General features: G+C 52.5%; 4 protein-coding genes across 4 annotated transcripts; 2 read left to right on the forward strand and 2 right to left on the reverse strand.

The window, feature by feature from the left end:
- Positions 1-646: 646 nt before the first annotated feature.
- N7462_007522 (uncharacterized protein) lies at positions 647-3,843 on the reverse strand (the record flags this gene model as incomplete). The annotated part of the gene is made up of 5 exons (XM_057079240.1): positions 647-1,628; positions 1,686-2,251; positions 2,308-3,337; positions 3,433-3,485; positions 3,535-3,843. 5 exons carry the CDS (start codon positions 3,841-3,843, stop codon positions 647-649), a joined length of 2,940 nt encoding a protein of 979 aa, XP_056931910.1.
- A 1,018-nt stretch (positions 3,844-4,861) lies between these two features.
- N7462_007523 (NRAMP family metal ion transporter) lies at positions 4,862-6,721 on the forward strand (the record flags this gene model as incomplete). Its single annotated transcript, XM_057079241.1, has 3 exons — positions 4,862-5,503; positions 5,575-5,846; positions 5,908-6,721. The coding sequence occupies 3 exons, from the start codon at positions 4,862-4,864 to the stop codon at positions 6,719-6,721; spliced, it is 1,728 nt and encodes a 575-aa protein (XP_056931911.1).
- Positions 6,722-7,054: 333 nt separating this feature from the next.
- On the reverse strand, positions 7,055-7,780 carry N7462_007524 (putative SNF7 family protein (Cta1); the record flags this gene model as incomplete). Its single annotated transcript, XM_057079242.1, has 2 exons — positions 7,055-7,639; positions 7,715-7,780. 2 exons carry the CDS (start codon positions 7,778-7,780, stop codon positions 7,055-7,057), a joined length of 651 nt encoding a protein of 216 aa, XP_056931912.1.
- A 1,913-nt stretch (positions 7,781-9,693) lies between these two features.
- On the forward strand, positions 9,694-13,470 carry N7462_007525 (SAPS family protein; the record flags this gene model as incomplete). The annotated part of the gene is made up of 3 exons (XM_057079243.1): positions 9,694-11,712; positions 11,768-12,445; positions 12,799-13,470. 3 exons carry the CDS (start codon positions 9,694-9,696, stop codon positions 13,468-13,470), a joined length of 3,369 nt encoding a protein of 1,122 aa, XP_056931913.1.
- Between the last annotated feature and the right edge of the window lie 407 nt (positions 13,471-13,877).

The raw sequence follows: 13,877 nt of genomic DNA on the forward strand, positions 1-13,877 counted from the left end.
TGTAAATGGTTGATTTCATTGAAATGTACGATATATACTACATGTAGCATGCGAGCCTACTTCATAAAACAAACTTACACGCCGTTCAAGAAAAAACCAAGCTTTGTGTTGTTTGCCTGTATTATGGTCTTTCAAACCATTCGACATCCACTTGACATCATGATGCTTAACAGAGGGCAAATGATAAAGCGTAATCAGTGACAAATCATTCAATTCTCATTTCTGTCGTTCATGAGCAAATACACTAAAAACAGCAGGCGTCACTAGTCCAGGGAAAGAGAGAGAGCATAGGAGCATCAAGTTCAAAGTGTCTCCTTGCAGTCTGTTCTCTCCCGCCACCTGCAACGTATCTTGAATTCATTACATCGCCAGCAGTTCACCAGACGATGAATATGCAAACTTCCAAAACAACACCAGGAATGCCAACGCCGGAGAAATAGCAAAAAGAGGAAAGAGACTCCAACAAGGCGAATCAAAGGAACCAAAGAAACAATCTCTTGGTGCGACTCTCTTGGGAAAATATGACCCATAACGCCTAGTCATGAAACGTGAACGGAGAAGACCATAGGAAAAGGGTGAAAAGAAACACAAGAAAAGAAGTGAAAAAAATGCTGCCTCGGATATGTTGGAATCCAGAGGGTAGCATTCAAAGCCAGCTGCGCAGATCACTCGATGGGGTCAAAGGGCCTGAAGCGGCAGGTCGGCTGTCTGAAAAGTCCAAAGCCAGGTCGAGCTTTGGTGGTTTTTCATCCAGGAGCCCCTTCTTCGGGCTACCCGGAGCAGACTTCTTGGGAGATTTCGTAGGTGAACCGGGCTCGCCGGCACGAGGGGGACCTTCGCGAACAAGGAGGTAGGGCCAGCCATCCTCAACGGCGGCAGCAACCCAGGTGCGAAGGCAGTCGTGAACGGATGAGTAGAACTTCTCCTTGCAGGTCCGCAGACTACCGCCCATCACCTTCTCGAACCCAGAGGCACGGAGCTCGGATCGGAGTTGATTACGTTCATCTGTGGTTGGTAGAGAGGCAATCAATCCGTTCAGGAGGTCAAGATGGACAGCAAGGTAGTTGGTTGCATCCCACTCAACGCCTCCGACATACGGGGCAGCGGGCACAGGAGGGCGAGGTGGAGGGAAATGCCGCTGATAGTAGGGGCCTGCCTCCAATCGGCGGGATTCCGTGAAGGGATCATCAGACTTGGGATCTGCTTTGGGCGTAGGAATCACATTGAGGTGGTGAAGGAAGATCCAAAAGACCTCTTTGGTGACGTTGGTTACCTCCTTACACCAGACACGGTACGGCCGAGACTGGTATATATTGGCGATGAAGGATACAGGCTGATTATCCGCCTCTGGAGATGGGTCTCTCAAGTATGACAATATCCGCATGGCACGCTTGGAGGGTAGCTCATTGGGAGAAACCGCCGAAAGCTGAGTGAACAGGAGGTTGATTATTATTCCCCGAGTGGTGAACTCGCTAGGACCTTTCTTCTCCTCGTCAAATAGCATTTTGAGCAAAGCCGGAAAGAGTTCGGCCTCAATGCTAGTCAGATGTGCCAAGGCAATGGATGTGGTACATAGAGCCTTTAGACAAAGCAGCGCTTCATGAAGAAGGGTATCTTCATGGTCCTCTCTGTAAAAGTAGGTTAGAACATGCTCATGACTCAGGTTGGGACTTAAAGTAACGTACCGCCATTCCATCTTCATGATACGGTAAATGAGTTGAACGATTTCATCCATGCCTCCTTCGGCAATGAAACCATCAACCCAGCTTACGGTTTCGTTTCGGAGCAAAAGACGGAGTTTGTGCAACTTGCCCACCTCGATCATCTCTGGTTTCTGGATCTCTCGCAGGTAGTGAACAAAATCAGACGGGTCAGCGGCAGTGTCGACAGCTGCTGCTTCAGAAAGAGAAGCCGTTGACCCTGCGGCTGAGAGCGTAGTGTAAACACCCACAGGCTGCGACAGATCCACTGATCTTGGCCGGCTGAAAGTCCCACTATCTGGGCGAGCCTTCTTGCCAGGCGATGAAGAGCCCCGGCCAAAGGTAAACCCACGGCTTCGAGAACGTGACCGTGAGCCCTTGCGGTCCTGGGAATCCTTGGACTCCTTTCCACGACCACGGCGGCTGTCTGGAGCCCCGGCACTGTGGGGAGTGCCGTTTTCAAACCGATCCTTCTGGATAAAATCAGCCTTGATGTTGGTATCAAGAGACCGCATCTTATCACGCATATTGTGAGGAATATTTCTCGCATCCTAGCCCCATGTTAGTCCACAAGAGCAATCCAGGAGTTTCTTTGGGGAATACAAACCAGCAACTTCTCAAATTCACTTTCCAGATCTTTGGAATTCAAATGCTGGTGTACCTCTGCATCCCGTTCTTTTGCATTGAAAGCCGAGATGGCCGCCTGAACCCGAGACAGTCTCTTCGGGTTGGCCTGATCCTTGGCCGGGGGAGCAGGGGACTCGGAGGGTGATGTCTTTCTCGCCCTTGTCAGTCCTGTTCCCTTCGATGAAGCACTATCAATTGAGACATTATCTCCGGTTGGAGCCCTTTGGAGAGAGCCCATCACATCCCTCATCTTTCGATTTCCCGCCAGGCATTCCGACTTGGGTCGAGGCTTTGCCTCTCCGGTACGGGTGAGAGAGGGCTGATGGTAGTCATAAAAGTTTCGTTGCTGAGCTGGGCTGTATCCCTTGGGTGTGTAGAGCGAAACCTCCTCGGCGACACTGCGACGCCTGTCCGCTGTAGAGTTCTGCCTGGATCGGCTACTGGGTGCTTGATAGAGGGGGTTCTCTTGAGGCCAAAGTGGAGATGGCATATTGTCCACCAGATCTGTGGGGCTTCGGTTTTCTTTATCGCGGCTCTGCTTTGCGCCATCCTTGCGCCCCCGCTGGGACCGTTTGAGAATAGCAGATAGGCTGTTAGAAGACTTAGCCTTTTTAGGCTTCATTTCCTCTGAATCAACGATGGATCTTTCGTCAGACTTATTGTCCTTTCGTTCCATGTAGCTTCTCAACGACTTGAGAGACACTGCGCTTTTGGTCTTCTTATGGAGAGCACCTTTGCTCTCTTTGTTGTTGGGTCTCTGGCCAGGCATGTTATCGCCCGCGTCCCGGTTGGGGACGATCTCCCCCAGCGGAAGATGACCCGAGCTGGGAGCAGCCTGCTCCGTCCATGGGAAAGGCCCAGGCCCCGATTGCTTGTTCACTGATGGTGGGGGCATGGCGTCGTCGGCAGATTGGTTTCGTTTATGGGCTTTGGAAGACATGATCGCCCTGAAAACCGAGGTTCGGGCAGGAGCACGGTTGGCGTCATCAAAGATATGAGGGCCGGAAGTACTGGGAGCCATTGCTTATCCTCTTTGACCAGCAACTGCCTGCGCATTAGCATATCGGTTCTCCTCGATGGCGCGGGTAGGGACCGTCGCACTTACGGGATCTTTGAAACGTAAACAAACGCGAGCAGAAACCGAGCAGACAAGCGCAACTGGACCGTCAAGTAACAGTCCGGCGAATAAACGAAAGCAAAAACAAACAGGAATCAATGCAGAAAACAAAATGCTATGCAAGATCGAAGAAGGGGAACAGAGCTCGACGAAGAAGAGGAAAACAAGAATCCAAAATCCGGGCAGCCGGGGGGATTTGAACAGTGTCTCAACGGCAACATCGAGGATCGGATCCCCACTCGCCTCGACCGGTACAACTAGCGTGGTGAGTCGATCCTTGGGGTTGGCTGGATCGCCGGGTGGAGGAGTAAACAACGTGCGGGCGAAGAGGTTGCGAGGGGCAACGCGTTGTTGGCATTGGTGTTGGCGTCGGTCGGGCGGTGAAGGTGGCCGAATCATGGACAATGTGCATGGCGAGACTCCTTGGGGGCGATGCTGGTTGGGGCTGTGTGCATCAATCTGTTTTGGGGGGTGTGGAAAGGAGACACAGGGTTTGTCTGATCTTGAGCTCAGGGTTGATATATTTGGTCGACGAAGCGTCTTTCCCATGAATGTAGGCTCAGTGTGGCAGGGCAGTGGCAGGGCAGGGTCTTGAAGTATATATTCTACATCTTGATCATGAAGATGGAACTATCTATATACTTCCACAACGGTCGCAACTGAACTGGGTGGGGACACATAAGTTTTTCCAATTGAATCAGGAAATAATTTTACTTTTTGCCCTTTTTAGTCAAAAAAAAACAACAAAAAAACGAATAACAATAATACACTGTAGGGTTGTTCTTCCGATGGATTCCTGATTTCCGATGTCTGGCCGGGGTAGACCCTGTTTGGCCACGTCCCGTGTATGCGGAGACCGTCATTCCCAGCTCATGCCTTGAACTTTGTTCCGGGAAAATTGGGTAGCACCGCAGCGATCGGGATGGATTGGAGCTCTATACTCTAGAACGAGCGAACATAAATAGCTTCATCGGGTCGGGTTCATGGGGTGGGGTGGAACTCGCGATCCGCCCTGCCGTTTGCGACGCCCCTCCTTGATAAGGCCAATCTGCAAACGCCTGCGGGCCATCCAAGACATCCAAGCCCGTCCAAGACAAGTGAGACCTGCAGGCAACACTCTAATTCTCTCATCCTTTCCCATTGCTCATTTCCCTTACGTGCCCGGTGTGCACGGTGAGTCTTCGCGCAGTCTAGGCGAGACCCGCCGTGACGACAGTCATTGGCTCTGGACGGCCATTGCCGCGCCATCACGAAAATCGGGCAGAGTCGGACCCTCCCCCACATCGCTCACAAGGTTCTCGGTAGCCAGTCTCGTCCCGATATCTCAATCGGCGTGTGATGTCCGATTCTGCAAGGACTATTTAAACGTTTCTGACGTCCCCTCCCCCTTGGATGGGATCCCTACCAATCGGCCGCCATGAATTGCCCCTCGCGAAACGACGACACTCTCGAGCATCCGGGCTGGAACCAGAATCCGCCACCGTTCAGTCCGGACACCACCACCCGCAATGATTTCAACGGCATCGCTAATGCTCGAGTGCATCGCAAGAATGCCTCCAACACAGGCACGGGTGACGATACGATGTCCATTGAGCCGCGCCCGCACAGTTTTGAAAGCCGCGATCCTGAGATCAAGAAGACCGCGGACGGTGAAGTGATCGCCGCCGCCTCGGGTTGTGAACCGACAACCTCGAGGACCAGCGGATCACCTCGCCGTCCCTTCAAAAATGTAATCTCTTCGTCTGCGCTGCACTGTGCCCGTAGCCTGGTGAAGTTTAGCCGCTTCGTGGGCCCTGGTTTTCTTATCGCCGTCGCCTATATCGATCCGGGAAACTACGCAACCGATGTTTCGGCCGGTGCGGAGTTCAAGTACGCCTTACTGTTCATCGTTCTCCTCTCCAACCTGTTTGCAATCCTTCTGCAATCTCTGTGCATCAAGCTGGGGACAGTGACCGGCCTCAATCTGGCAGAGAACTGCCGGGAGCACCTTCCCCGCTGGCTGGTTATTATCCTCTATATCTTTGCAGAAGCAGCCATCATTGCCACTGATATTGCCGAGGTATGTGTTGCGCTGTCTTGCGCCCGATTTTCTCCCCACCATGTAGTCCCCCAGCTCATAGTCAAAATTAGGTGGTTGGATCTGCGATTTCGTTGAACCTTTTACTCAACATCCCCTTGGTAGCTGGATGCGCTATCACTCTGGTGGATGTCTTTTTCTTACTCCTTTTTTGGCGCCCAAATGGGTCCATGTGGGGGTTACGCCTTTTTGAGTTCTTCGTCATGGCTCTCGTTCTAGGCGTAGTGATTTGCTTTTGCATTCAGCTATCCCTGATCAAAGAACAATCGGTGGGAGAAGTCTTCAGGGGGTATTTGCCGTCGTCTGCCATTGTGCAGTCCGAAGGGTAAGCGATCCTACCTCAGCCATATTCAGAGATATCGATCTTGCTGATATGAGCTATCTAGTCTTTACCAAAGTTGCGGTATCCTCGGTGCCACCGTGATGCCACATTCCCTCTTTCTTGGAAGCGGCGTGGTCCAGTCTCGCCTGAAGGAGTTTGACGTCAATTCAGGTTATGTTGACTCTACCGTGCCTCTAGGAAGCAACGGCGGTGAGGTGGAGTATCGTCCGACTCTCCATGCCATCCGAGGTTGCTTGAAGTATTCCATCATTGAATTGGCACTGTCGCTGTTTACGTTTGCCCTATTTGTCAACAGCGCCATTCTCATCGTCGCCGGCGCCTCTCTTTATGACGTTCCCGGAGGAGCTAGCGCCGACTTGTTTGGAATTTACGACTTACTCTCTTCATCCATCTCTAAAGCGGCCGGTATGATCTTCGCTTTGGCCCTCCTCTTGTCTGGTATCTCCGCGGGCATAGTGTGCACCATGGCCGGCCAGATGGTCAGCGAGGGCATGCTAAGATGGAGTATCCGCCCTTGGATGCGGCGACTCATTACTCGTTCTATCAGCATCATTCCGAGTATCATCATTGCAGCTGCTGTTGGCAAGAATGGATTGGATAAGACGCTAACAGCGAGCCAAGTCTGTCTCAGTGTCATTCTGCCATTTGTCTCGGCCCCGCTCATTTGGTTCACATGCTTCAGTCGCTACATGACCGTCCCCACCGAACAGGCCGCTGAGGGCGATGGCTCGGCTGAGGTCGGGCAGGTGTCTATGCGAAACCATTTTATTCTGTCTGTGATTGCTGGCCTCGTCTGGTTACTCATTGTGATCATGAATGTGGCCTTGCTTGTCCTGCTCGGGATGGGCAAAGCGTAGCTGACTCACCATTGACCTCCTGCGTATATTAACTTTGTTTATGCATTGCGCTGGAGCCCTAGGGGCAATTGCCATTTCGGTTCACCCTCTCTACATATTATCATACAATTGCATACATAGAACTTTGCATAGACCGATAGCGATTATTTGATAATGAAAACGCTGCATATGATATTTTCGCACTAATGAAAACAAATTGTCGTGACTCGCGCGTCTCCATGTAACGAAGTATAACAGAGAGAAAAATAAAAAAAGAATAATAGATCCCTGGACTGATCATCCACCAATGAATACCCAGTCTTTCCCATTTCATATTGGAGAAAAGAAACTATATTAGCCAATTCCTCCAGCAGCCTCTTTGACCTTCGCCTGTTCCGGTGGTTCGTCAATAAACTGTGGCGGAGCGACCTCGTCTTGCAAGAAGCTCGGCATCGCATCCGCCCCCATCTCCGTCTCAAACATGGACTCTTCGCCCAGAGCCTCGAGTTCGGCGTCCAAGTCGGCCTCGTCCACTTCTTCCGGAAGATCATAGGCCCGCGAGATGCTCTCTTGGATCTCATTGCCGACCTCCATCAGATCGGCCATCTCGTCCTGCATGCGTTCGATCTTGTCGATATCGACCTTGCCATACTGCTTCTTCAGCTCCTTTGTCGTAGTCTTCATCGCGTCCACTGTGGTCATGACATTCTGAAGGTTGTCCTGCATCATGCCGGCCTGCTCCATGTTCCAGGATTGTTGGGAGAGCTGATCGCGTTGCGCCTCGTACTGCTTCCGCCGTTGGAGTACCTTGAGCGCTTTTTGGCGCAGAGCCTGCTTGCCAGGCCCGTCGCGCATCTTGGCGAGTTTTGCTTGGTAGGTGGAGAGCTCATTATTGAGAGCGGCGAGCTTGACGTCGATACTGGAGACGCGGCCTTCGACCTGTTGCGAACGGGGAGGAGTTAGAGAGACGAATCTAAATAATCGCAAAGTAGATCAGAAAGAGTAAGCTTCTACCTTCGAAATCGCGCCGTCCAGCGTCGGCTTGGGAGCCGCACTCTTCGTGCCAAATAAACGATTCATGTTGGCCGATTCAGAGGGCCGTCAAATTCTCAGTAGGGGATGTCAACCATACAATTCCCTGTTGGACCACTCTCAAGCAACTGCCAGTTGCCAGTGACCAGCGCGGTGGGAGTTATGGGGAGGGGTCAGGGACGAATGACTCGAATGCTTGTCCACTTGTTGTGTCCCGCATCCAGACGATCGTCCGCAGGCACCGATAATGCGGAGCACGACGTCAGTGGGGCCTCAGGCCACAAACACGTGATGGCGGAATATTAGTGGAATATCAATCGCTTCGACTCGCACCTGGGAAGGTTTGACGATATCCTCTGCTACGGGCTATTGATTCTGTCCGATGACACATGGTACGGGAACCATCATAGTCATGCAAGTGATAACAGCAGGACATTATGCAGAGGCCATCTGCATCCAGTCCCAGTTTGTAGGGGCCATCCCACCTCGTCAGGCGAGATTGCTTGGGCAGTGGATTGGGCAGGGCGGAGTACCGGGTACCCATGTGGTCCACTACCCCTCGGTGCCCACTGGACGTACCCAGTACATTGAGCTTTGGCCAGACATCTCGATGAGGTCGACTGGGTCGATTGGGTCGATCTGTACCCGCCGATGCTCACCATGTCCGACCCAGATGACCGGAGGAGGACACCTGATCGGGGACACGATCAGGTCTATTGACAATGTGAACTAGGGTCCATGAGCCTCGGCTTCCCCCCCTGGGAAGCGCCCTGGGAACTGCTGAGATTCGATCCCGCCCCCGATGATATCTCGAGATGCTGGACGCCCCCAGACTGAATTCCGAAAGGATCTTAACCTGAACGCCACAGTTATATCCGGGGAAAGTCCAGTCTCCAGGATCGGAATCTCTCGGTTCTGCTGTCTTCTTCACACCCACGCGCGGAGGGATATGGAGGGATATGGAGGAAGAGGGAGGAAGAGGGAGGAAGAGGGAGGAAGATGGATATCTACATGAGCGCCCCTGTAGCATGAGATCGTAGGCCATCAACTAGACGCGCGAGACATGGACCATATGGACATCCAGGCAATCTGAGTAGAGAGATGCTGTCGCATAGACCATCCCTTCGAGAACATCCGGATCCTGGCCAGGATGCAATCCCGGGGGCCCCGTGGGCTTATCGCTGCCCTGGTCGGAGCTGCAAAGCCCGGACTTGATTACATGTACCAAATACCACGACCCGCCCCTGCTCGTGGCTCTGGTATCTGATCCTCTCATCTTCAAACCTCCTCAAACCCACTCACGCGTGCCCCGAACTGTCCGTCTTGCACCTGGTTCCTTGATGGACGGGTAGTGAGTCGTCCTGCATTCCCGCCCGCATTTTGACTCTCCCGCTCCTCCAGTTCTTCCCCTTCCCATCATCCACCACCCACCCCGGGAGGCCTTCAGTCCCTCCCCTCTTTTCTTCGTCGCTCTCTTGATTTCGAAGGTACGTGGTCAAGCTCGTTGCATCTCACGAATTTCTGCGCGGCTTTATCGCATCCGAGCCTTCTGATCGGCGTGGGAGTCCCGTCCCGTGAAGATTGAGTCTCCCCTCGGGTGCACACCATCAGCTCCGTGATTGATGCAACCATTCGAGCTGGATCGCTGACCCTCAGACCCAGCGCTAGATTCGTTTCGATCTATACCGTTCTCCTTTTTTTTTTTTTTTTTTGCCTTGCAGGGGCAAACGCCACGGTCAAATCTCTCTCCCTACCCCCGCTGGACCGCCCGCGACTCCCTCTGTGTGGACACACTTCCGGTGTATCGCGCTGTCCGGCGAAAACCCCCTCTCAGCGCCCCCTCGAACCCTTCAATCCACCCACTCCCACCCCGTGTACCATAGTCCACTCCGTTACGATATCTCGGAGACCCACGAAACGAACCATCTCATGAATCGTGCTTTTCGGCTATATAATCCATCATGTTCTGGCGTTTTGGGGGATATGCCAGTATCTCCACCATCGATACCCTTCTTGACAAGCCGGAGGTCACTCTCGAGGACCTGCTGGATGAGCCGGAGATCATCCAGGAATTGAAACAGCATAATACAAAACTCATAGAATACCTGCGCGAAGACCATGTCTTGAAACGGCTTATGGACTATGTGACTGCACCAAGCTTGGTGAATGACGACGAAGAAAATGATGATGATGATTCTCACGAAAAAGATGCCGCGCGCGATGCAGGCTCCACGGCAAAACCATCGGAACAGGCCGACAGTGAACACCAGGAAGGGAAACAAGAGAAGGAATGCGACCCGCTGAGAGATGTGCTGGACCCCGAGGACCTCGATAAGGTCGAGAAGACTCGTTTGAAGCACGCCTACGTGGCGTGCGAGGTTCTCTCGTCTGAAACTTGGTCCATCCTGGAGTCGATGATGGCCAATCCCTCGTACTTGCGCGACTTCTGGGGCTTCCTCCGACGACCTGCGCCGCTGGACTCTCTGCAGGCAAGCTACTTCACCAAGGTGAACGAAACTTTACTAGATAAAAAGACGGAGGAGATGTTGGACTTCCTGAAATTGCTTGATGGGATTGTTCCCGCGATATTACAGCATGTCGACAATCCAATGGTCATGGATCTCCTGCTCAAGATCATCAGTCTAGAAAAAGCCGAGGGAGGCCAAGGTACGGTGGACTGGCTGAAGTCGCAGGACCTAGTCCCTACGCTTCTTTCCTTCCTGTCCCCCGAATACCCCGGTTCCGTGCAGACATCCGCAGGTGACTTCCTCAAAGCCATCATCACCATTTCCGCCAATGCCACGCCAAATGATCAGTCCTGCATTGGCCCCAACAGCCTTACCCGACAACTCGTCTCACCTGAGTGTATTCAGCAACTTATCGATGCAATGCTGAAGGGTGGCAACCCACTAACTGTGGGCGTGGGTATTGTGATCGAGGTCATCCGCAAGAATAACTCTGACTATGACCCCGAGCACCTCGGTGGCCCTGACTCCATGCCTACGCCTTATGACCCGATCTACCTGGGCAGCCTGCTTCGCTCATTCGCTCAACATATCCCCGACTTCATGGCTCTTATTCAAAGCTCCAAGCACGCTGTCCATGATGGCACCCAGCTGAAATCTGTGGATCGAGGCCGGCTGAACTCCGCATGGGGTGCCAAAATCGAGCCCCTCGGCTTTGATCGCTTCAAGACATGTGAATTGATGGCAGAATTGCTTCACTGCAGTAATATGGGTCTTCTGAACGAACCTGGCAGTGAGGACTATGTTCGGCATCGCGATACTGAACGTGAGAGATTGATTCGGGAGGGTGTCTTCAATCCTCACCATGACGAGCAGTCTGGTATGGATTATAACGATACCACTGTGGATTTCACCAATGGATCGGCCATGGATGTTAGCTCACCGGAGGCTTTGAAACCCCGTGCTGGGGAAGAGGAGGACTTCGAGGATGTGGGTGCCTCTGGTGTATTGGTCGGCGAGAATGCCAATGAGGCTAGGGCCAAACAGGCTACACAAGAATGTCCCCAGCCCACTGCAGACTCTACGCCCGTAGATGCGCCAAAGGCCGAGCCCGATACTGCGAAGGCGCCCCAGAACCCCGACTCTCCCACAGGAACCACTGGCCTTGCGGATCAAGTTGGAGAGATCGAGCTCGACCATGAAAAGCCCGGTGAGCAACAGACATCTGTTGAACAGGATAAGGAGCAGGTCTCGGGGTCTGTTAATACCGAGGATGTTCCATCTCCGCTCTTTGCCTCGAAAGATCAGCCATCCGATTCTTCTACTCACCCGGAACATCATCCGGAAGGATCTTCTGCCATCACTGAATCTGCTCAGGAGAGAGGACCTGCGAATGACGGAGGCGCTGAGGATTCTGCCGAGCAGTATATTCAGTATGACACTGACGGACGGCCCGTGGTTGGAGATTATTTGAAGACCCAGTTCGTTGAGAACAAGGTGGTGCCAACTATCCTGGTGAGTAGTCCCGACCTGTAGTAACGTTCACATTTTCCATTCTGACTTTATATAGGGTTTCTTCTTCCGATTCCCTTGGAACAACTTCCTTCACAATGTCGTCTACGATGTGGTCCAGCAAGTGTTTAATGGACCCATGGAACGCGGTTATAATCGCGCTCTCGCAATTAGCGTGTTCGAGGTTGGTCAAATTACATCCGCAATCGTGGAGGGACAGAAGCGCAGCGACGAGGCCCAGCGCACCAAGCAGATCCGTCTTGGTTACATGGGCCACCTTACGCTAGTCGCCGAAGAGGTCGTCAAATTCAGCGAGCGCCACCCGCCTGAACTTCTGTCACGATCTGTAATGGAGTCGGTTCTGAATCCCGAGTGGATTGACTACGTTGAGCAAACCCTTTCTGAGACTAGGGAGCGCGATAACGCCATTTTGGGCGGTGTACGCCCGGACATGGCTGTTGGCTCTCGTCAAACAACCGTCATTGGCTCATCTAGCTCCAGCCAAGGTTTCAGCAACTCCAATGCTCTCGCCGAGGCGGGATTGAATGGGGGAATCAGTGGCTCTACTTTCCAAGTGTTTGACATCAACCAAGGTAGTGTGTCTGGCGGAGCCGTCGGCGGCGGTGGTACTTCTTTGCTTAGCGGCTTCGCAAGCTCGAGTGACGACGAAGACGAGGAAATGGATGACCAGGATGACAGAGATGCCAACATTGGCGAACATGGCGATTCCGAGAATGTGGGTACAACTCCTCTGGATCACCGTTGACGATCATGCTGCGACGCGCTCGAACACCATCCCGCGACCTTGTATACTTCTGTCCCTGTGATCATTTACCTTTGAATTTTTTTCTCTTCTCGCCACCTTTTGTACGCCTTGTTTGCGATACCATTTTTCTACTCTTTTACTGGACCATTTGACCAAGGACGAAGCGGACCTCTTACACACTCACTTGTTTCTGGATCATCTTCTATTTTGGTACTGCTGGCTTCTACATCGAGTCTGTTCTTGTTTCATGATTTTTCATAGCTTGTCTTGCGCGGTCCCATCACTAGAGAGTCCAAGTCTTTTACTGACAGGCCCTTCTTTAGGTCTCTGAAAATTCCGCAAGTCAGCCCATTCCCATCTTGCCTCCGCCTCCGGCTCCACTGAGCCTTGGACCATCAAGAGCTCGTCGTCAATTGGCGGCTCGTCTTGCCGCCCAGAAACAGCAGGCGACTGAAAATGCAGGCGCCGAAGAAGAGGAAGAAAAAGGTGAAGAGGGAGAATCACGAGAGTGGTCTACCAACCCATTTGTCATTGCAGGGATTGATGATGACACCGAAGGCGGTAACTCGGCCTTCCCTAATACCGACTTCGCTGCAAATGCAGACCAGACTTTCTCCCCAACGTTCCCCAGCTCCGGTTTCAGCCCATCAGACTCTTTCTCTGATAACTCGTCAGACGAGGATGGTGATGGTCGCACAGAAGCCGTCAGACGACACGTCCGTGTGCCCCTCGAAGTGGAGGAAGACGACGAGATGGGCGAAATGGTTGGTCCCAGTGCCAGTGGCCTGATTGACTCAGACGACGAGGACGAAGCCATCATCAACGAGTCTCTCGGTTATTCTAACCTACCTGGCCAAACCCGCTATAGCGGGTTCCGCCGGCCGCGGGCTGTCAGCTCCCACTTTGATGATGACCAAAATGACAGCAGTGACGGCGAAGATGATGGACTCGTTGAAATCGTCGTCCCTGGCCGGAAGTCCTCGACCTCAAACTAACTCCGGCTGGATTCTATTTTCTCTTGATTCCCCTTTCTGCTTCTCATTTTTGCATTTTCTGCCCATCCGCCAGTGATTTCCTCGTACGCATACACCTAAGAAGGAATTTGTCTGATGGATGCACTTTTGTTTTCCTATTGCGCCTTGCTCTTTTCTTTTCTTCTTCTTTTTCGCTAGTCAGGGATGTTTTACATCCATGCTGCTACCTGGGGCATGGCATCTGTACATATGGTTCCATCAGTCTGGTGAATTTGGGGGAGGGTTGCATTTGATGATCGTGATTTTACAAGTTCGCATGCATCGTGGAGGGAGAATTGTTATGGGTTCCAGTCTGGTTATCCTGAGGTGGTCGATGCCCTTGTACGATAGCTGAGTTGCCTAGAGTAGTGAACTGATGCTTTGATTGC

Source organism: Penicillium macrosclerotiorum, assembly GCF_028827735.1.
Source record: "Penicillium macrosclerotiorum strain IBT 26536 chromosome Unknown utg000007l_segment0_segment0, whole genome shotgun sequence".
Lineage (NCBI taxonomy): Eukaryota > Fungi > Ascomycota > Eurotiomycetes > Eurotiales > Aspergillaceae > Penicillium > Penicillium macrosclerotiorum.